Source organism: Trichogramma pretiosum, unplaced genomic scaffold (genome assembly GCF_000599845.2).
Source record: "Trichogramma pretiosum strain Unisexual culture from Peru unplaced genomic scaffold, Tpre_2.0 scaffold73, whole genome shotgun sequence".
Taxonomy (NCBI): Eukaryota; Metazoa; Arthropoda; class Insecta; order Hymenoptera; family Trichogrammatidae; genus Trichogramma; species Trichogramma pretiosum.
In genome coordinates this window covers 32,062-55,155 of record NW_019641624.1, presented here as the reverse complement: position 1 = coordinate 55,155, position 23,094 = coordinate 32,062, and the positions used below count along the sequence as shown (strand labels likewise).

The 23,094-nt window shown below is 39.4% G+C and overlaps 1 protein-coding gene across 1 annotated transcript; it reads left to right on the top strand.

Annotated features, from left to right (window-relative positions):
- On the top strand, positions 1-23,055 carry LOC106653571 (MDS1 and EVI1 complex locus protein EVI1-like). Its single transcript, XM_014373069.2, has 4 exons — positions 1-178; positions 236-347; positions 417-1,172; positions 22,993-23,055. The coding sequence occupies exons 1-4, from the start codon at positions 153-155 to the stop codon at positions 23,053-23,055; spliced, it is 957 nt and encodes a 318-aa protein (XP_014228555.1). The 5' UTR covers positions 1-152.
- The last annotated feature ends 39 nt before the right edge of the window (positions 23,056-23,094 follow it).

The window sequence follows — 23,094 nt, the reverse complement described above, 5'->3', positions numbered from 1 at the left end:
TCCTACGGTAAGCAAGTGTTTACGAATGATATTCGTAAAAGTATATAAGTGAAAGTAAGGACCGCTGTTGGCAACTCAAGAGATCTAACTTTGATTGATTTCTCAGTGAATATCGTAAAAGTTCGCAGTAAATTACTACAACCAAGCGAGTGATGGAAAGTAGAAAGGATTCAGTAAGGTATACAATTTTTTATGCATGCCAAAGATATTTTTTTAAACAATCGCTTCTCTATAGTGTTAAAGAGGAGCCGTTTGATAATTGGACAGATGTAGGCAACGATTATGCTGATCCAATGGACTCGTGCAAAGCCGAAAACTTTAAAGAATCATCGTTCGATGAATTATCGGTGAGTTCTATTTTTTGAATTCTGTTCAGATTTCTACTATCAAAAACTATAGCAACATTTCACTTTCAGGCAAATCACACGTATAAACCAGTGGCGTTGCAGGAAAGGTCAGATAAAAAAATACTTGTAGATTTCGTGAGCGATGATGTAAAACCTGAACTCAAGTCTTCATCTGCATCCATCTGCCAAACTGAATATCAAAGTTTTCAACCTATTGTGAAATTCGAAAACGAGATTCAGACCTATGACATCAATGACGATATATACAGCGATTTTGAGTGCAGGGATGTTAAACCTGAACTAAAGTCATCATCTAAATTGATCTGCAAAACTGAGTATCAAATTTGTCAACCTATTGTGAAATTAGAAAACGAAACTCAGACCCATAACAACAATGACGATATATACATCGATTTTGAGTGCAGGGATGTTAAATCTGAACTAAAGCCCTCATTGGCAACCACCTGTCAACCCACTGTAAAGATAGAAAATCAAAATCGGGCAAATAATTTGAAGAGAAAAAGACTGATAGTTTTGATAAACAAAGAATACGATTACGATAATAACTGTCGATTCCAAAAAAAATTTCGATTGAAGAAGCATAATGAATCGAAAATAAGAGAATCGAGTCTAAAAACACACCTCAGCACGACACAAAAAAACAGTAGATCATATGAATGTGAACTCTGTCATAAGTCACTTAGGTGCAAGCGTGCTCTAAATAACCACATAAATGCCGTACATAATCGCAGCAAACCTTTCGAGTGTGAGATTTGTCACAAATTATTTGGACAAAACGGCAACCTCAAAACTCACATTAATGCAGTACACGTTCTGAGCAAACCCTTTGAATGTTATATTTGTCACAAATCATTTGGATATAAAGCATACCTCAAAACTCACATTAATGCAGTACATAATCGGAGCAAACCCTTCGAATGTGAGACTTGTCATAAATCATTTGGAAAAAAAGTAGCCTTAAAACTCACTTGAATACAATACACGATCGAAGCAAACCCTTTGAATGTGAGATTTGTCACAAATCATTTGGAACTAAAAGTAATCTCAACAAACACATAAATACAGTACATAATTGTATCAAACCCTTTGAATGTGACATTTGTCACAAATCATTTGGACAAAAAATTCACTTGATATCTCATAAAAATGCAGTACATGGTCATAGCAAACCCTTCGAATGTAGCATATGTCACAAATCATTTGGACATAAAAATACTCTCAATACTCATATAAATGCAGTACATAATCTAATCAAACCCTTTGAATGTGACATTTGTCACAAATCATTTGGATACAAGAGTCATTGCAAGAAGCACATAATGACGGTACATAATGGAGGCCGATCTTAAGAGTGTGATTCGAAGACATTTGAACCCGAAGAAGACTTTTGCGATCAAACGTGTTTTACGCTACGTAATTTTTGACAATGTTTCTCATAAACAATAAAGCATTTTAAATTGTAATTAATTTGGTCGTAACTGGGAAAACCTATTGCTCACCTTTCAAACATAAACTCAAATATCAACACTGTTTCGTCGTCAATTCGTTCTTTGAAATACCGTTGTTGAAACAAACTTTCAACATCCCATTTATCAACTGAACTTTTTTTCAAGTTATTGCTCCTTATTGGTAGGTTAATAAAAAATCCTTTCCTCGTAACTAGAAGTCTTCTGATTCCTCATACCGACCTTCCACATTTGATCCAATGTACACAAAGATTTAATAGTTGCAACAGTGCGATTTAAAAGGTTGAATATTGATCTCAATTTTTCGAAATAATTACACTTCTAATAGCTGTTCTTAATCAGTTATTTATTTATTCAAAAATGAAATACATTTTCGTTGGTAAATGTAAGGATTTATATTCCAGAATTTGATATGTATCGTAATCAAAGGTATCAAAAATTCAATTTGTAGCTTTTGCATTGCATCAACAGATGGAGCATTATAAATTCGCAAGTGGTAAAAAAATTTCCAATTAGTGTATATATAGAAACAATAGTGTGTGATTGATAAACATAAGAACTTTATATATTTCCGAGAATTTTATAAAGAGGGAAAACGAAGCAACACTTGTTATTTAATCGGTTACATGGTGAGAAACAATCGGCCGTTATAACAGCTCTTTGTGGATTTGTACGTATGAATATTCATGCGATAATTGTTGTCTCGAAAAATATCATCCACTCATATTATACACTACAAAGACGATCCGGGTCGTGTACATACGTTATTATGTGGTATGAACGAGATCGCGGAATCGGATAGATTGAATACGCTGAGTATTATTCGGTACACTACGCATGTTGCGCCGCGCGCTCCTGAATTTCTTTCCGAGTCATGTCATATTTCGCTTCTAATACGTCTATTTCTACGAGACGTGTCACGGAGTCTGAATCAGATAAAGAATATAATATTCATATTCGCCGTTCGATAGTCTGCCGCCGCGCGAAACTCAATTTAGACGTCCACCTTATAACGTAGGCGCTGCGGTGAACACCTATATTGCGTTTTCACCTTTACCCGAAAAAAAGGCTTATTCCGGCTGCCGCACGATGTACTATGATTAAAGTTACGAAACCCAAACACCAAATACACAATCGTCGAATATTATTACGGCATTTTTATGCATAATATTATATAGCTGTATTTAATAAGAAGTGGGATCCGCGATCAGATGACGCGTGCGTTAATTTTTTATTTTCTATCCGAGAGAATTTCATTTGATTTTTAGTGCACACGAACGACAGACCGAGTGCAATCAAGAATTAATATCGCGAGCACTCAGTATTCTCATCAACTATGTAGATTATCATTTTAAAACGATAAATTTTGCACGTATAGAAATTTGACATTTTCGCAGACGAGATTCTGTTTGTCTTTTGTTGATTTTTTTTTTATTTTTTTTAGTTTGCATTAGACTCGAAGTATGACTTTATTCTAGGCAAACATCGATGCTACAAGTTTCATCGAATTAAGCACAGAAGCAACATTTTGCCTATAGCCATTCTCATCTCAAGAGTACATAAACGGCTTAAATTGTTTGTTTTATAATTAAGAGAATAAATTTTCATGCTGCCAGCGAATAAAAAAATTCGCATTTTTATAAATTCGTCGTTGGGTATATACTTGCATGTACGCGCATTAACCCGTTGAAAACATACTCGAGTCACTCGTATAGTAGTACGAGCACACGCATGACACACGAATGTGTATATAATATAAAAGCAACTTCTGCAGTTGTATACGCCGCGAATACAATCGGGGCCCGTAATACGTATAGCCTACCAGTTTTGCCACCCACGTTTCGCATACGTACACACGTCCGATCTTGTACGGCCTTTCATCCGTATTTTTTCGAGCTCGATTTTTTATCTGTTATTTTTAAACCTTTTTTTTTTTTGGTTGCGCACATGTATGCATGTGTGTGTGTATGTGTGAAGCGGCGGCGGGCTTGCAGGTAGGCAGGGACCGGCGTTGCCGTGCCGAAGATATGTTTAACTTTTTATTGTTGCATTACCTCGACTTGGCGGAATGCACACATACTTATGTACACTAAAAAATACGTAACTGTAACGTGTCTCTTAAAATTTTACGTTATCTTTCATTATTCGCGTTCGTGAAAAAAGACTGGAAATGAACTTTTCTGATGAAAAGCCTCCGGCGGAACGCATTTGGGTGTGTGAATTTCAACGAAAAATTTTAATTCGATCAACTTTTCAACGTAAGTGTCATGTTCAAATTAATGGTATTGTTGTGCAGCGCATTGATTCACCTCGAGATATTTCGATGTCAGTTAAACATTTTGTCGAAATCCAAAGGTAATAATTATATAAAATCGTACAAAGAAAGTCGAGCATGATTTCGAATGTCTTGAAGCTCAACGTTTTATAAGAAAAAAAAATTCTCGAACGATATTTTCACATCCTATGATAAATTTGATTTTGTAAATTACCTCGACAATTTATCAAGCGTTTCAATGTTGCGAAGAACGAGAAGTAGAGAGGATCCGCCCGAGTGAATTAAATAAAATCCCGTCGAGATGCTGCGTAATTCATTCCGTCGCATAATATTTATGTTATAATATACATCAAGTGCGCATAGCCTCCTACTTGGCGCCGTTGCACGTATCGTACGTTTTTCCTTTCTTCGACTTTGCCAAGTAAATTCGCAGCGACTGAATAGCGAATATGGCACTGTACCACCAATGTTATCTCGTATAAGATGTTCGTTAGTGCATCAACTGATAGGCAATGTCAAGGGCCAGTGTAGAAGAAACACATACGTACGCACACATATAGACACGCACTTTAGAACTGTACACAAATGTAACCGTCGCTGTTTCGAACGACTATTCTACGCATTGTTCAACACATTCACAGCATTGGTAATGTAATCGCATTTGCTGCATATCACATATGAATGTTTATACAAGCAGCTAAGAGCAGCAAAATCGCAGTATGACAGTTTTTTAGAACGGTGATCGAAAATTCGAACCTCAAATACAGCAGTGTGCGCTGTGGCCTGTGCATAGGAGTTAGCTCGGCAGATGGCGTAACTTCCCGGTGACTCCAGCCCTCGTCAAGTTGCTCTCGCCTCTCGTGCAGAAGGGAACTAAAAATCTAATCTGCCACTCGGAGTTATTGCTGCCATAGTTAACTTTTGTTGCATTTATTGTTATAATTGATATAGTGCTTTTCGTCAATGCCGTAAATGTGATTGTTTTTTGCTTCCATTTATCGAAACAACGGTTATTCAAGATAAAACGAAGGCTCAATTGTGAGTTCGAATTTTTGAACGTCGAAAACTAAAAAAAACCGTCTCTCCGTTGCTACCACTGTTGCGTTTAATGCAATGGCGTGCAACAGTGCCGTGAACGCATTTGAAATTAAATATCTTTTTTAACATTAATGCTTTCAGTAAATTATTAGTGACGGTTTGACTACAAAGTTGTAACAAATGCAAACCAAAGGATTTAGGATCCCGTTTTACTCTTTTATCACACACACAACTAATTAGAACAACGGCTACTCGAAGATGCGGCGAAGAATCGATATAGGTTTGAATTCTCGAGTATTGAAGGTTAACGGTCAGTCCGTCGCCACTCGCCGGCCGCCGCTACCGTTGCTGACTTTTTTGCATTTCAATAAAATTGCGCGTTATCATCAGTGCCGTGAACGTGGATAGGTTATTTTCACTGTGTAAAAAATGTGTTTTTTGAAATGATTATTGTTCTTTGAAATAATTTTATAATAATACTTCGTGTGAGGCTGCGACATTCTTTTTTTTTGGCCAGTCGCGACGATTAATCAAAGCAACAACGGTTATTTGAGATGCAAGAAAAGATTCACAGATTCGAATTCGCGAACGTTGAAAATTAACAAAACAGTCTCGCCCCCGCTGCTACTGTGGCGTTATAATAATATTCGTAATATAGTAGTCGTATAGGTATTATATTATCATCAGTGCCGTGAACGTGTTTGGGAATATTTTCACTGATTTCTAGCGATCAGTGACGGTTTGATTTTTAACGTTTAAACAAAAGCGATCGAGAGGTGTGCCGTTGCATTTTTGGTCAACGGCGACACTTCGTCAAAGCTACGCGTCACGACGGTTACAAAGCGGAGCAACGGCTTCGCAGTGGTACGACGGCTATTCAGAGAAGGATCGTAGCAATTCGAAATGGAGCTTCGAAATGTAACGTCTGTGCACTCTGTGCATCGACTGTCGTCGTGTAGTGTAAGGTAAGAATCATTTGTAACTTTGAAAATATCAACGTGATTAATGAACCCATTGATATCGGTAACCATGCGTGAAAATTTATAATATATTTACACACACGCGTGCGCGAGTGCACATAAACACACACACATAAGCTCGATTATATTATCCGTCCTCCCGCAGCAGCCACAATATAGAAACGCGAGAAATTTCCGGCTATTGTCTTTATAATAAAGTCTAGACACTGCGGGGTACGTACATGTGTGTGTGTATATCGTCGAGCGCGAGGAAAACTATACGTATCACATAATACGAAATTGCACTTCCGGATCTCCTTCTTTCTTTTTATTACTTTTGAATCTCCGGCTGTGATTTTCGCTCGCTGGCGAATGTATACCGTATGCACGAAGAAAGGTGCAATACGAGAAGAGGTCATCATCGTGAAGAAATTTTCCTAGAACGTCGTGCGTAATTATGCACAGGTTATGGCTTCGTCTTTCTTTCTTGGACGTTATAAGCATCGATTTTTGGGCGTATGTAACATCTTGTACTTTAACGATATTATTAATTCCTTTTTTTTAAGTGATTTATCGACCCCACCTCGTATGAATCCTGTGCTTTTGATTTCCCCACCGCGACGTTGTACATGTGCCGCACAATTATCATTATCACGGTCATTCAAAGGAAACGGGGTACTGCTCGCAGATTCCCGGGACGATACGCGAGAAAGAAATCAACATCATTTACGTACACTCGTACGGGCGGGTTATATCTCTTAATCGTTTTCAACGGCCGCCTAGATAAATTAACCGATAAACCGAAGACACTATAGCCCAAGCGAACGCACACATATATGCATGCACACGCGTACGCATAATCGAGATGGAGAAAAGATACCGAGGCTTAATGGTGCGTACAACACGTGCTCATTTTCTCGTATTTGTACATTATTACATGGATGGACATAGCTGTGGAGGGCAGTTTATTGCTTATCAAGTGAATTTTCGCGACTATTTTAGCGCGCTCTCGAGCAACGATGTCTGTAAACTACGACAATTAAACGAAGGATTTTTCTCTTGTCTCGCCTCGTCGGATTATGTGTACTTTTAATTTTCCATCGGATGAATACATTTTGGACTTTATTCGACTCGCATAAAGGCCCATACGTCGTGTTCCTTTACGTGTAAAATCACTTAACCCACAGGTATATTATACGAGTTTTGTACAAAAATTTTTACGACTACGCTGTAGTCGCGCAATGTGCAACACTATGTGTACGACACAACACGTATAATATTCGCGATTACTCGCGTATCAAATGCGAAAATCCTGATTTACAATTTCAAATGCGCGTGTGCGTGTACTCCACATCGGAGAAGAAAAAAATTTCAATTTACTCTCCCTTATGCACTACTCCTCGTGCGCGCGCGCCTGGATCCCGTAATCTATATATTATTCGCATTCATATTTACACTGCGGCACGGAGCAGCAGCAAGTTTATACGCAATTATACGCGTCGCTATTTATACATATGTGCGTGCGATATTTAATAATTCCTTATATTCGTTAAGGCTGATTCGCTATGTGTACGTGTGGGTAAAGCGTCTCTGATTCATTTTCATTGACTAGAATTACTGCTCTACGTTTGGTCTTTTTCTGCTTCACTTTTACCTTCTTCTTCCTTTTTTCCGATTGAATTAAAAACTGCGCATCGACTGCACTATAGTCGCTCATTTAAATATTAAAGATATGCACTTTGGTAATTGAAAAAGAGCAAATATCTGTATCGTTTTCGATGGAATAAATAAGTATTATTATCGCTACCGCAGGAGTACCAGTACATCTATTAGTACAAATGGACTCCTTGCTTCAATATTCTTAGAATGATATTTCATGCGATATAACGTACGAACGAGATTTTCATCGGTTTTTTTTTCATACATTCTTTGCTCGCATTCAAAGATCTTAAATTTTCGATAAGCGACGCGTCCTAGAAAAATATAAAAAGGAACGATTAATGTTTCGCGGATCTCGAGCGAGCGATTTATAGATTTCCTTGACCGCTAGCAAAATTATGTCGCAATAATTTCCCCCTTTTCCCATTCACTCCGCGCGATTATCAATGCTCTTGTAGAAGTAAGCCTCGGATCGTAAGTTAATCTAATCAACAATGAGGCTCGAACGTGTAAGCAACGAGATATGCATCGAAGCTGGCGCATATAATAGCTGAACTTTTTGATTCAATCAAGCCACCTTTTCTCCTTCTCTCTCTTGTTTTTTTTGCATCTTTTCTTCGATCGTTGTGCCATTATAAATTCAATAAAAAGACATATAAACCCGAGACCAATAAATCCACACTCGATTATTCATGAGCCCTTGATATAAACTCTCGTGCAGCGCCGGTTAGTCAGTGTGCACTCGGCGCGCTTTTCTCGTCGTATATACAACTTCGAGCTCGATGCATATACGCACGTGGATAGGTGTACACTCCGTATATATACACATTCTCGACTTTCTGCGTCGTCTCTTTTTCGCCTATACATATAACTCGTGACATTTCAATATATGTTTCGCGATGCAACGACAAAAATCCCTAACCAATAATACCTTCGTCTCTTTGCTCGTACGCGCTTTTATGTATACATTCTCGTCACCGCTGAAGAACGTGTCGTTTCTCTATTATATATAGGTTTTCTATATGGAGAATTTAACGATTTGCCGACAAGTTATTATTAACGTATAGACACACTGGTCGGGAATATGTTTCGAAATTCGAGAAAATTGAAGTTTATACAGTGTGTGTGCAGTCGGCAGGGGGGCTGTAACATTGACACATTACGGAGGTGCACTACTCCGAGTTCTGATGGATTTATGAGCTCGCGCCGATCTTTCATATTGCTATTATTATTTTAACACCCGAGGAAATCTAATTGCTGGAATGAATGCGGACTCGTGTGAGAAATCTACGGCTGGATTTTACAAATGTAACGAAAACGTAGGCAATTTTATATGTCGCACCTCATTATTGATAGATCGCGCGCACACACACACACATTCATACACACAAACACACATATTTCGCTTTTTGAGCTTATTTACAAATGAAATATGACATATGCACGGCTTATGGTAATTTCTGTGTGCGTATAACGCAACGCTCGCGACGCTAATTGGCTGGGCAATATACCTGTCCACCGCGAACGCGCAGTAAAATCGCCAGAGCATAGATTTTCGAGACTTTTCGTCGTACTTCTTCGACGTGCGCTTATGAAGATGTCTCGCTCGCGCTCGATGACTCGAAGCATAATTCAATTTGCCTCACAAAAATTATTAAAATTATACATTTTCTGCAAAAGCATTAATATTTATTGAAATTGAAATTTTTTTTACCCGTGCCTTGCGCGTGCGAGCTCGTTTCGCTACATTATAAGTAGTGATTACCATAGTATTTTATCAAAATGAAAAAAATCAAAGTATTAAACGCGACGTCGCGGCAGGGATCGGCGAGGGTAGACCAGAGCGAGAGAAAATTTTCGCATTTATTAATTCAAAGGTCCATTGTGATGGCGCGTCCGATCGATATAATTATTAATCAAAGCCTATAATTATTCTCTTCTCTCGATGGCGCATCGAGGCGGTACATTCGCATTACAGGTTTTACGCGCGCCTCTGCCCCATGCGTGAGTCGCGCTCTCGTGTCCCTATACGTACGAATGCCTATGCGTGTACATGCAGCGTGTGTACCTTTTTGCGGCTTTTTTTCTCGCATTTTATTTATTTCTCCACGCGCATCCGCAAATCAAAAAATAAGCATTGAAATGCTTCGATGCTTCTGCAGATGGGCTTCAATATGATACTCATAAACGCACGTAAAGGCCAGGCCCTTATGCATTCGTCTAAATAAAAGTATGTTGTTCCTTCATAAAAGATTTGGATATTCAAATATTTAATTTACTGGTACAATTTTTATTGAAATTATAGAAAAACACCTATATAAGTATTTGTACCAATTTACAATTGTCAAGAATAAAATCAGCGCTCATTCTGTAATTTACTATTAGTACATATTGTTTAAGAAACTTTATGTTTTTCAATGAATTTGAGACTTGATGAAATGGAATCAAGTATGCTAATTTGTTATTAGGTGCATATTATCATAAATCAAAGTTTTCACATTTTTCATGAACAGCTCGTTTATGATCAGTCAAATTGTTTCTAATTTTTAACATCTTTTCGCACATTTGAATGGAAAAACTTTGCCCTCGTGAGCTAATCATATGTGGCAAATTTAATTGCGTTTAATGCAACAATTTTATCGCATTTATCACATTTGCAATCTTGACAAAGTTCGAGAACTGTCCGATAGCTGAATTTTATGGACTTTCTTTTGGTGAGAGAGCAAAATGGATTTTTGACCAAATTTCTTCTGGCATTTTTCGCATGCATAATCTTTGCGACCTTCGTGGACTGTTTTCATGTGTCTGTTCAAAGTACCTTGATTCACAAATTTTTTCTCACACTTGTCACATAAAAAATCTTTGCGACCTTCGTGTACTGTTCTTATGTGCAAGAGAAAATGAGATTGATATCCGAATTTCTTCCCGCAATTATCACATGAGTAACCTTCCTGGATTCCATGGACCATTTCTTGATGACTAAGCAAATGTGATTTGTAGCCAAACTTTTTCTTGCACTTATTGCATGCAAAATCTTTGCGGCCTTCATGGACTGTCTTTTTGTGTATGTTCAAATTGCTCTGATTCACAAATTTCTTCGCGCACTTGTCACATACGAAATTTTTGTAATCTTGATGGTCTGTTTTTTGGTGAGAGCGAAAATTTGATTTTAGTTGAAATTTTTTTCTGTGCTCATCATGTAAGTAAACTTTGCAACCGTCCGCGTTGTGTCCTGTCTTTATGTGCAGGAGTAAATTCTGTTTATTTACAAATCTCTTTGCACATTTTTCACATAAGTAATCTTTGAAAACTTCATGAAATATTTTTTTATGTTTGAGTAAAGTTGATTTATTTTCAAATTTCCTTTCACACTTGTTGCATGAGAAATCTTTTCGATTTTTGTGTACTAATTTTTGGTGCATGACGCGGCCTTTGTGTACCGATATTTGGTGTCTACTTAAATGACTTCGGAACTCAAATTTCTCTTCACATTTGTCGCATGCGAAATCTGTTTTTATATTGTGATTCGTGTCTCGATGTATTATCATCTTTGATTCTAGTGTAAATGCCTCTGGACAAATTTCACGAATGTGTTGTTTGTCGTCTGATACAACGTCGTGTTCATTTAAATTATTTTCTGAGGCAAATTCCTCCGTTTTTTTCTCACTTTTATCCATTTTAGAGCCGAAAGAAGATGGATTGTTCTATTTAGTGCTGTGGAAATTGAATGAGTAAAATTTACATGACTTGTTTCATCGAGGAAGACAACATTCAAACTAATTTGTTTACGCTATAAATATGATCAATGTGTCGAGGAACGATGTCAAAATCGTTTATGATCATATTATTTACAATTCAATTACCGATTTATCTGTTAATATATTGTCCTCCCAAATTCTTCCTTTTGAATCAGTTTGAAATTCTATCTTGTCAACGATTCCTTCTAGGCATTTTTTTGGTCTTCTAAAATTACGAATTAACTCAAGATTTTGAACAATCTTCAGTTAAAAAGGCGAGTAGGAGTCGATTTTGACGACGGTGGCCCCACGGAAACGTATATTCCAAGCTCAGATAATTAAATTTTGAAAAATCGTAATATTTTATTCAAAGATTATCATTCACAGCTCCAATCCAGACGTGAAAAAACCTCTAGGTTGATCTTGACATAAATAGCTGCTGGAACCAAGTTGAGGAAAAATTTATGGAGAGTAGTAAATTGTAGTTCATGAAATTTCGTTGAGTTTAATAATAAAGCATCATTGCGACAGAAAACGAAGGTACAATAAAAGTTTAATGCCCGAGTTTTAGGTAATACAGAATCATTTCGGCAACTTTTTTATTGAAATTTTAGAAAAACATATGTATAAATAACTATATGTATTTACAATTGTCAATCATCATTTTTATCGAATTTGTCGCATGCATAATCTTAGCAAGCTACATGTATTTTTCGTTGGTGTATGAACAATAGCACTTTTAGTCTAAATTTATTCTCGCATTTCTCGCGTGCGTAGTCTTTGCGTGAACTGTTTTTTGGTGTTGTATCATATTACACTTTTCTGCACATTTATTTCCGCATCTGTCACATATAAAATCTTTGCGACCTTCGTGCACTGATTTTTGGTCTCTATTCAACTGGCGTTTCGCCCCAAATTTCTCATGGGATCTGTCACATGCGAAATCTTTGCGATCTTCGTGGACTGTTTTTATGTGCAAAAGCAAATTACATTTATGTCCAAATTTTTTTTCGCATTTGTCGCATGCAAAATCTTTACGACCTTCATGCACTATCCTTAGGTGGGTAAGCAAACTCCATTTCCGTCCAAATTTTTTCTCGCATTTGTCGCATGCAAAATCTTTACGACCTTCATGTGCTGTTTTTTGGTGGAAAAGCAAATGCTCTTTTCGTCCAAATTTTTTTTCGCACTCGTCGCAAGCGAAATCTTTGCAACCTTCGTGTACTGTCTTTTGATGAACAATCAAGTTTGATTTTTGTGAAAATTTCTTCTCACATTTGTCACATGCGAATTCTTTGCGACCTTCATGTACTGATTTTTCATGCTTCAACCAATCTGATTTAGTTCCAAATTTCTTCTCGCATTGGTTGCATGCAAAATCTTTGTGTTCCGCATGTACTGTCTTTTGGTGTGTAAGTAAATGTGATTTGGCCCCAAATTTCTTTTCGCATTTGTCGCATGCGAAATCTTTGCGACCTTCGTGTAGTGTCCTTTGGTGGAAGAGTAAACTCGAGTTTTGGTTAAATTTCTTCTGGCACTGTTCGCAAACATAATCTTTGCGTCCTTCATGGATTATTTTTTGATGGGCGAGCAAATACGGTTTTTGAGTATATTTTTTTTCACACTTGTCGCATGCGTAATCCTTGCGACCTTCATGAACTGCAACTCGGTGTCTGAGCAATTGCATTTTTTGTCCGAATTTCTGTTTGCACTTGTCACATGCGAAGTCCTTCAGACCTTCATGGACTGTCTTTTGGTGGAAGAGCAAATAACGTTTGGTTCGGAATTCCTTTTCGCATTTGTCACATACAAAATCTTTACGACCTTCGTGTATGAACTTTTGGTGCTTCAACAAATCTGATTTAGTTCCGAATTTTTTCTCACACTCGTTGCATGCGTAATCTTTACGACCTTCGTGTGCTGTCCTTTGGTGTGTAAGTAAATGTGATTTGGCCCCAAATTTCTTTTCGCATTTGTCGCATGCGAAATCTTTGCGACCTTCGTGTACTGTCCTTTGGTGGAAGAGTAAACTCGAGTTTTGGGTAAATTTCTTCTGGCACTGTTCGCAAACATAATTTTTGCGTCCTTCGTGTAGTGTTTTTTGATGGAAGAGCAAACTAGATTTTCGTTTAAATTTCTTCCCGCATTCGTCGAATATGTAATCTTTATGACCTTCGTTTACTGTCTCCAGGTGAGTGAGAAAATTGGATTTTTTTCCACATTTCTTCTTGCATTTGTCACCTATGTTATCTGTGAAGACTTCGAAGGCTAAATTTTTTCGACCTGTGTGCACTGACTTCAGGTGAAATAGCAAATGGGTTTTTTTTATAAATTTCTCTCCGCACTTATGACATAGGAAATTTTGTCGATCATCGTGTATCATCTTTATATGTATTAGCAAACTGTGTTTATTCCCAAATCTCTTGGCGCACTTTTCACATAAATAATCTCTGAAAACTTCGTGGAAAATTTTTCTGTGCTTCAGTAAAGTTGATTTACTGTCAAATTTCCTTGCACACTTGTTGCATGAGAATACTTTTCGATCTTTATGTACTAATTTTTGGTGAGTAAGCAAACTCGATTTTTTTACAAATTTCTTTTCGCACTCATCGCACGCAAAATCTTTGCGGCCTTTGTGTTCTGATATTTGGTGTCTACTCAAATGACTTCGGTACTCAAATTTTTCTTCGCACTTGTCGCAAGCATAACTGTTTAGTTCTTTATGAATTGTATCTCGGTGTGTTATCATGCTTGATTCTAGTGTAAATGCCTCTTTACAAATTTCACAAATGTGTTGTTTGTCGTCTGAAACAGTGTCATGTTCACCTTTGGAGACAATTTGTTCGATTTTGTTTTCACTCTTATCCATGGTGGTGCTTAAATTAAACTTTGGATCTTTTAGTTATCTATTTAGTGCTACAGAAATTGATTAAATAAAATTTATCTTTTGGTTTTTTGGCTTGTTTCATCGGTAAAGACAACATTCAAACTAATTTGATTTTACAGTAAACGATCAGTGTGCCGACGGACGATGTCAAAATCGTTCATAATCATATTGTTTAATATTAAGTTACCGATTTGTTTGTTTATAAATTTTAAACCGTTTGAACTAGTTTAAAATTTTAACTTGACGACAATTTCTTCGAGGAATTTGTTTTGCCTTCTAAAACTAAGTATTTGGAAATAACTTCCTGTAATATCGTTTCAGCAGATCTATACAATACAACATATTATAAATAAAAAATGTTTTAATATTTATTCCAAAATTTGTCACCCTTATACGCTGCCACTCTTCTCGCCATAGCTCAGTTAACGTGCTCCAATCTTACGCCACAGCGTGCACCAGTGTGAATGTGCGGCATCGGTTCTCTGGGGATCAAACATTTATACTACTTTTTAGTTTCTTGCTCAATGTACATTTTGATGTCGATAGCTGGCATCTGCATGCGTGTAGCTGTAGGCTAAAAAGGACTCGTTTGCGAGAATAAGTCATGCAAACTTCCAACGCGATCAGTTATACAAACGAGCGGAGAAAAAAAGATAATTTTAACGGTCGAGTTACACACTACCTTCGACGACGACGACGACACGAGGAAGAGTAAGAGAAAGACGGAGCAAAGAGCAAAAGAGAAATGAAACGAGTGACTGACGAGGACAAAGTGCACGAGCCGAGGCGAGGAGCGCGCGTTGCAGTGTAAGCGTTGCCTTCGTAGTATGTGTAATGTTACATACGCGAGAACAAAGCTCGCTGTTCTTGTTGTGGGTGCCGGGACGATTCGATACGTTCACTTACTGCCTCTTTTCCACCGAGCTCGTGGGTATAAATTTGAAATTGCAATTCCGCTGCCCTCAGCGATGACGTTATTGACGACGAGGGCCTCACTGTATTGCATATTGTTCGTTAATGATTGTCGCGGCAAAAACTAACGTATATATTATCATTTACAAGCCTCACGAGCACGGTTCATTGTACTGCAAATTTCAAGTCATATTTTTTTTCGCAAAAATGAAGACGTAAACAAAACGAAAATAAAGAGTCGGTCAACGAAAGTGCATTATACACGCGCTCGTGCGGGAGAAAATTCGCGCGTTAATAAACTGCACAGATATACAGTGCGCTGGCGAGTATATTAGCGCAGCGGCGGCAGCGGCGGTGGAGAAAACTATGCGTGTCGCGCGCTTAAACTTGTTTTTCTAGGAAATGGACGCTGAAGGCGGCGGTCATATTTAAGCGCGCGCGTGCAAGCCTCGCGAGAGAAAGCACTCGAGTTTGAACGAGCCGTACACCATATACTTATTATATGGATGGATAGGTGCAACCGCAAATATGCGCCACGCATGCGGCGAAAATGTGTAACTAAGTCGACTTAAACAAAAGGAGTCGATATAATACACGCGTCCGCGTGTTGATGAAGCAATTCAATGCATATATTGTTGTTTTACCTTATGCTCAATTACCCGTGTATCGTTTAGCAAAAGAAAAGCTGCTGCGCTGCCGTTGCGTGTATGCCATATACATACTTAAAGTTCGTACAGCGCTCGACCATTGGAAACCGAACTACGGGTCTTTTGTCATCTCTCTTTCCCTCTCTCTCTCTCGTGCACTTGGCTCGAGTCAGGGGAAAACAAATCAAAATAGCCTCGCCGAGTGCTCATACAATATAAACGAGTAGAAAAGCTTAGCTCGTTCGCGGCGTGCGCAAAAACTTACGAGGCTCGAAAGAACGAGACAGAGAGAGAGAGAGAGAGAGAGAGAGAGAGAGAGAAAAACAGTCGAGCCGGTCGTCGAGCCTCGGGTGCACAATTCATGCCTGCACGCGCGCGGGCAATATAAGAAGCCAAACGTAACTTATATATGCTAAGTATGCTCGATGCGTGCGCCTGTGTATCTCTCTCTCTCGTGTAGTATAAATATACCTGCGTATTATTATAATATATAAGCGAGCACTGCTTATACAAACTACCATTATACAGTTGAAGTTGTTGTTTTTTTTTGCTCATGAGCACACATGATCGCGATCGCTCATAAGGTTGGATTATAACGTGAGAAAATCGATTTTGTAAATTTCGCGCATTTGAACATGATACATACAAGCCGCGAAAAGAGCCAATTTTTGCGTGTATCGGTCAAATGTCGTTTTCGCTTGAAATATCGAATACGTGATTTGCGAATGATGCGTGCGGTCTAATCGATCATCTCTCTGCGATGTACTCGATTATATTATTATTCAATCACCGCTGCTCGCCGCGTTGCGCGCGGATTATCATAAATCATTCGAAACAAATGAATCGATGTGTGTTACATTAATATTTCCACTCGGTTCGGTCTCCATCGGTGTAATTAGGATCGATCGCGCGTTACGAGTTCGATGAAAGGTTAGAATGATTTTTTTTTACCTCGTCTCTAATTCATCAAACTCACTTTACGAATCTCGCAAGAAAACAAAATCTCTTTCGCTATCGTATACACACAGTTCACACGATATAAATTTCGACCGACAGGCGAATCGAGCGGAGATCGGTATGGAAGGAGGGGGTCGAGCTTTTTAAAATACTCACTCGCTTTTATAATATGCACATACTCACCTGCCGTGGCCGAAGGTGTCAGCATAAATGCGGCGGCGGCGTCGTTGCGCTGCTGTTGCTGCTACCGCACGCCGCATCGTCGTCGTCGTCGTGTTCCCAGCAATTTGCATTTATTTCGCATACACGCGCGGCGGCCATGCGACGTGATGCATTTACGTCGCTTTTAAAATATGTATACACACATACGTCTTTCGGGTTCTTTGATGCTTTGAAGGATCGTCGCCGTGATCGTGTATTTTTTTTGCTCTTCTTTTTTTTAATTTTTTTATTTTTCGCAAGCTTTTTTTGGGATGGAATTATCGATGCAGGTATAATTTCATTAAACGCGACCGCGCGTGAAAAATGCGCATTTTCTCGCTTGCCAGTACGAGCGCGAGTCAGCAGCCTCCGCACCCAAGCAGCAGCATGAAGAATAGAAATTAAAAGCGAAATTCGTGTTGAATCAAGTCAGCCGTATACTTTCGAAACGAAGTACACACGTGAACACGCGCTGCGTACATCGTCCGAAAAGTTTGACCCATAGAGAATACCCGAGAGCTGGTGTACATACACGGAGGTGCCTACTCGAGCCTCTAGCGTCTATCTCATTTATCATTACTATACTCGCGTGCCGGCGTTGTAACTACCTACACCATATACGTTTTCTTGGATCACTGCCCGCGTGCACACGTCGCAAAAGTTGATACATACACACACATGGGCGCTACATGTACCGAAAGCCAAGCCTTTATACCCCGCGTTTGATTTGTCTAGACGTGCGTATCTTTCCCTCTCTTTCTAACTCTATGAATAATTGGGAATGGCACAAAGTGAATCCCGCCGATTGTGTCCGAATTCGCGAGCGATTTATTTATGTATCACCTCTGGCAGCAGTAGCTGCAGCAGCAGCAGGGCTCGCATATCTGGGTGAAAAGATCATCGTCGTCGTTATAGAGCTTTTGATGCGCGAACGCGTGGGTGGGGAAGAAAACTTATCATGTAAAACGATCCGTACTTTTGCCTGTACGCTAATTACCTCGGGTGAATGTAGTCTCTATTTTAGAATCGCGGCGCTTTACTTTTGTAGCCGCGGCGCAGCAAACGTCTTAACCGACGCGGCCGCCGCGGCGCGCACTTTTGTATAATCGTATAATATAACAGTATCGAATCGCTGAAATATGCATGCGGCGATCTTTTTATTTTTTCTTCACCGAGCACTCGAACATTCGCGCATACTGCGATATAATAACAGGCCTTTTTCACCCGCTTGTATACGCTGCAGCTGAGACACTTGTAATATCGTACGTACAGGCATTTATACTACCCATTCCCATAATCGAAGGTAATATTACCAAATGTACTGGCGAACGCACATTTATAATATCCCCGCGATATGAGTACCATACACGCTTTATTGAGCGTTCCGAGCGCGCGCGAAGCTAAAGATTTTATGGATCACGCGAAATCCTTTTTTTCTAAATTGCAACATGAAACCGTACGTTTGTGTGTGTATGTGTGTGTGTGTATCCGCGATGGAAGCGCAGCTGCATTATATGAACCCAATATAAACACACACAAACGAGATGATTGCGCAAAAGTTATAGTGTAAAACGAGCGACGAATATAAACATATCGCGCCGAGATAACCGAGCGAGAATATAAAGGCGTCAACTCGGCTCGTTTTCTTTTTCCCCCGCTAGTGCACGTTAATTCGTAAATTTCACGTATTGCAAGCTCGAGTAAAAATGCCGCGCACGCTAATGCACGCGGGTGCGAACTTTTCGTAAATTATAAATCTATTTTTCTCAATTCTTATATCTGTTATCGTTCGATTATCGCTCGAAGGGGTTCGCGTGCTTCGTTCGCGTATCGAGGTCTGTATATAATGCACTACACACTCGTAAGCTACTGTCTCGAGTTACCACCTTATACACGCGGCGATTTTTCGAAGCCAAAGTCGCGCGCGCGGCTTTAATTAACCCGAGGACTCACAATATTACCTCTATACTCTTACTCGTTACAAAACGAGCGCTTAAATCTCTTCATTTCTTAAACCCCGAGGAGCAATCTAAGAACAACGACAACAACAACAACAGCAAAAAAACAACTAAAAACACGTGTAAGAGCGTGTATTCGTGAAATTTTTCTCTTAACGATACAACGACAATTACACGGAATAAAAATCACGCAGTAAATGATTTACGGGTAATAATAAATATACGCCGAGCTGAGCCTCGCGGACGAGAGTCGTCGTGTACTACACGCGCGCGTATTCATATATGAAAAACGAAGCGACACTTTATCTGCGCCGCCAATAAACCCGCGCGCGCGCCCGTACTGCGTACGGTGGGCTCATTATCAAAAGCATCATCTCCGCGGAATATGACGAGCATAAATCTTTTTTCACCAACTCCGATCTTGTTTCTGCGCGCGTTTGGCTATACAATTGTAACTACAAGATCGTATATTAATTAAAATCACTCAGCTCGTTGTGTCATTAATTTCTCTTTCTCCCTCTTCGTGTATATAAATGTTCATATCCCTTTCCTATTGCCGCGTATACATACATTATACATGTGTTATACTCTCACTTTTATTGCCCTGCACTGCTGCTGCTGCTGCTGCTGCTGCTGCTGCAAGTTATATATCCTCGTATCGTGTGTGTCATGCGTATTTCGCGCGACAGATTAATCGTCAACGAGGAGGAAAATCTTTCCTTTAATTTCGACCCTTTCGCCTCGTTAGATTTAATGAAGAAATCATTCGCTCAGTCTATCGCTGGAAAAGTTTCTGCGTGTCGAATCTCATTCTTGTGCGTTGAGAGAAAGAGAGAAAAAAATACGATCCAGCGTGTACATCGCCATTTTTTTTCTTACATACTACACACTCGGTCTCGGAGCTTATTAAATCCAGTAACTGCCCTTGGCAGATCTCTCTCTCTCTCTCGTGTGGCACTTTTTCACCAGTTTTATACGCGTTCCGGTTTCGTCTTATATACCACATTCGCGATTCTCGACCTCCTCCTACACAGGCCAGGCACGCGCGTACATACATGTGTGTGCGTATACGCACACGGGCTTTAACGAGCAGCAGCAGTATATATCATTGGTCTGTGCAGTACGAGCGAACGAGCTTCGAGGCGATTTTTTTATGTTTTTTTATTTTTCTTCTTTTGCAAAATGAATATGCCTATGCGCGTAATTTTGCCAAAGTGCCTCGATGGAGATTATATTATATTATACATACGTACGGTTGCCAAGAGTAAATAGACTTATTAGTGCAGCCGGGAGGGACTGTGTACTTTTTGGCGCCATTAAACGACTGCACTGCGCGCGGTAATGAGAGAAAAATAACTCGACGCCGTGGAAGTGTTTATTTTTCGAAAATATCATTAGAGCTGCTGTAATAATATATTCGATTTATATAGAAGTATGAATTCGTTCGATTGGTTTTCGCGCGCGCGGCAAACGGTGACGCATTAGAGGCGATAATCCTCCGACTATATTACGCGTCGGCGAGGGAAAAAATTTTCTGGTTTTCAGGTTTTTTTTTCCTTCTATATCTCGGTGTCTCTCTTTGATATTTATGCTCTGCGAAGAGTCTCGGACGTCTTTAACGTAAGTATAATCGAACGCATTAAGAGCGTAGCTTCTGTTGCGTTTTAACCTCTATACACGATATAAATACAGCCGCACTTAAAAAAAAAGAAATAAAAAAGAAAGAAAAAAGAAATAATGGATAAAATTTGAATCGTAACGAGCGCCAAAATAGTGTAAAAGTCGTTTTAGCTCTCGATTTAATGCCACTACCTATTTGGTCGATAGAATATCCATTTGTCGTCGATAATGAGGATAATTTAGATGACACAATACGAGTTTCGACCATATTATACGTTTTTTTGTTAAAAGCTGCGCGCGCGATCGTTACAGCTCTTCGAAAATTCTCCGCGGCCTTTGCTCCGCTGTCTTTCTATTGCTCGTGGCCCAAACAAAGTCGTAAAAATTCAAATGATTAGAGACGAGGTAACATGATTAGAGAGTAATGTGGTTGAAATCGTGGTGATGCTTTATGTGTATTTAAGTGAATCGCACTTAGTCCAATGTTGAAAATTGCTCTGAATTGCGTCATGTCGAAATATTTCATCTCCAGAATATTTCGTAATTGCGTTACGTTTTTAATAAAAAAATTATAAACGAACATAGTAACTGCCATTTTTGACATTTTTTTGCCTTCATGAATAAACAAATCAACTGATATTGATTTGAACAACTTCAAACTAAAAATCTTGGAAAGGCCTACACGAATAAAAATAGTGTACATTTTAAAACTCTTCTTTGGTATAATAAAATAGAATTATAGTTTCGCCAACTAAAATGTCGTTACGAAAGGCTGATTTTGATACTCGAACTGTGAACACTGTAAAATAAAAATTGTGAATTCTAATGCGACATCGTGAGGTGTCGCGAGTCACAACGGTCGCCGCTTCGACAGTTCGACTGTTAGAACTGCAGGCGCAGCGCATCGAACACATAACCTCTGAACGTGGCTGCCGCGGCGCGGGTCAGCGCTGCTGCCGTTGCGAATTTGATTGGAAGCCCTTGCGAAACGTTAGTAGCGAGAACAGTAGCAGCATCCAGTTACACTACTGTGTTCAGTGAACTCTTTCATAAATAAACGATTTATAATTATGTGAGTAGCTGATATCATTTAGTTGTTGCTGTATTGCATTAGCAGCAGGAGTCGTTAACCCGTGCGACCTGTAAGTGACGATCAGTGTTTGTTATCGTTATATTTCGATGACTGTTGATTAAAAAACAATTGAGTTTTTTGTTTTTTATGTACAACGTACAACTTTCATCAGAAATATTTTGTCATAAACAACCCTCAATCGATAGCCCATAACCCTATTTTTTTCATTTCCTAACGATATTTACACACAATCCCGGGTCAGAAAAAACGTTACATTTCAGAACGTCTAATTCGCAAATGCCGCTTGCCATTTGTTTTTTAAATTTAAACATAGCACCAGATCAACATCGATCGGACCAAAAAACAACGTATATTACAATCGTGACGTCGACGATATGTGTGTAAAGCCCAACGACTTCCTTCCTTTTGCACATACACATACGTATGTGCATGCGAATACGGTACGGTACACGTCCTTTCACGTACTCCCATGCATGTATCGTATTATACACAATACATATATATCCACGCGAAGGTGCAAATCCTCATTGTATTACTCATCTCTGCGATGGTCGCGTGCGCTGCATCGGCCCACGTCTTATATTGTATACATATGCACGGATTTAAAAGCGCAGTGGCGGCGTATCGTCGTCGTCTCCTACTCTCTGCATCGAATCTTGCCTCGAAAAAGTGTGAGTATATCCATGCGAGTGTATGTGTGCACCTTTGCCGTGAGTCTCTCCCACACACGCTTATATTATATGCGGCTCAGCATCCAGGAGCGCGTGCCGTATAGCCACTACTACTGCACCACCACCTCCTTCTCCTCCTCCTATTTCCAACTATCTGCGTATACACATGCATACAGAGATTGCATGCAACAGCAGCAGCAGTCACAGCTTTTGCCTTTTCTCTCCTTCGCGCGCCGCGTATATATTTTCTCGCTCTTCTCGAGGCGCGTCGTCGTCGTCGTCGTCGTGTGCTGCGAACTCGCGAGCGAGAGAGAGAGAACGAGCGAGGCAAAGCCTACACACACATACACACACTTATCCCGTATGCGTATATTGGCGTCGGACCGGCCACGCGACTCCGATTCTGCCAGTCAACTTACATACGCGCGCGAGTCTGCTTCTCTACTAGGTTCTTTGCGCCCGTGCGCCCGGCGTGTTTATTTATATACAGTCAATTGTTTTGCCGAAAATCGAAAAAATATTAATCAGCAATTAAAAATTGCAGGTGGTGCCGAGTGAGTACAAGAGAAAAAAAGTGACGAGTGACAGTGACAGGAGGATACAGTGAAAAGTGCAAGATGAAGTGGTGATTTGAGTGCCGTGAATT

Bases quoted from the DNA above. Each gene is read 5' to 3' on its own strand.
- LOC106653571 (XM_014373069.2), top strand. From the start codon at position 153: ATGGAAAGTAGAAAGGATTCAGTAAG. The intron at 179-235 runs GTATACAATTTT...GCTTCTCTATAG, and splicing joins AGTAGAAAGGATTCAGTAAG to TGTTAAAGAGGAGCCGTTTG. The intron at 348-416 runs GTGAGTTCTATT...TTTCACTTTCAG, and splicing joins CATCGTTCGATGAATTATCG to GCAAATCACACGTATAAACC.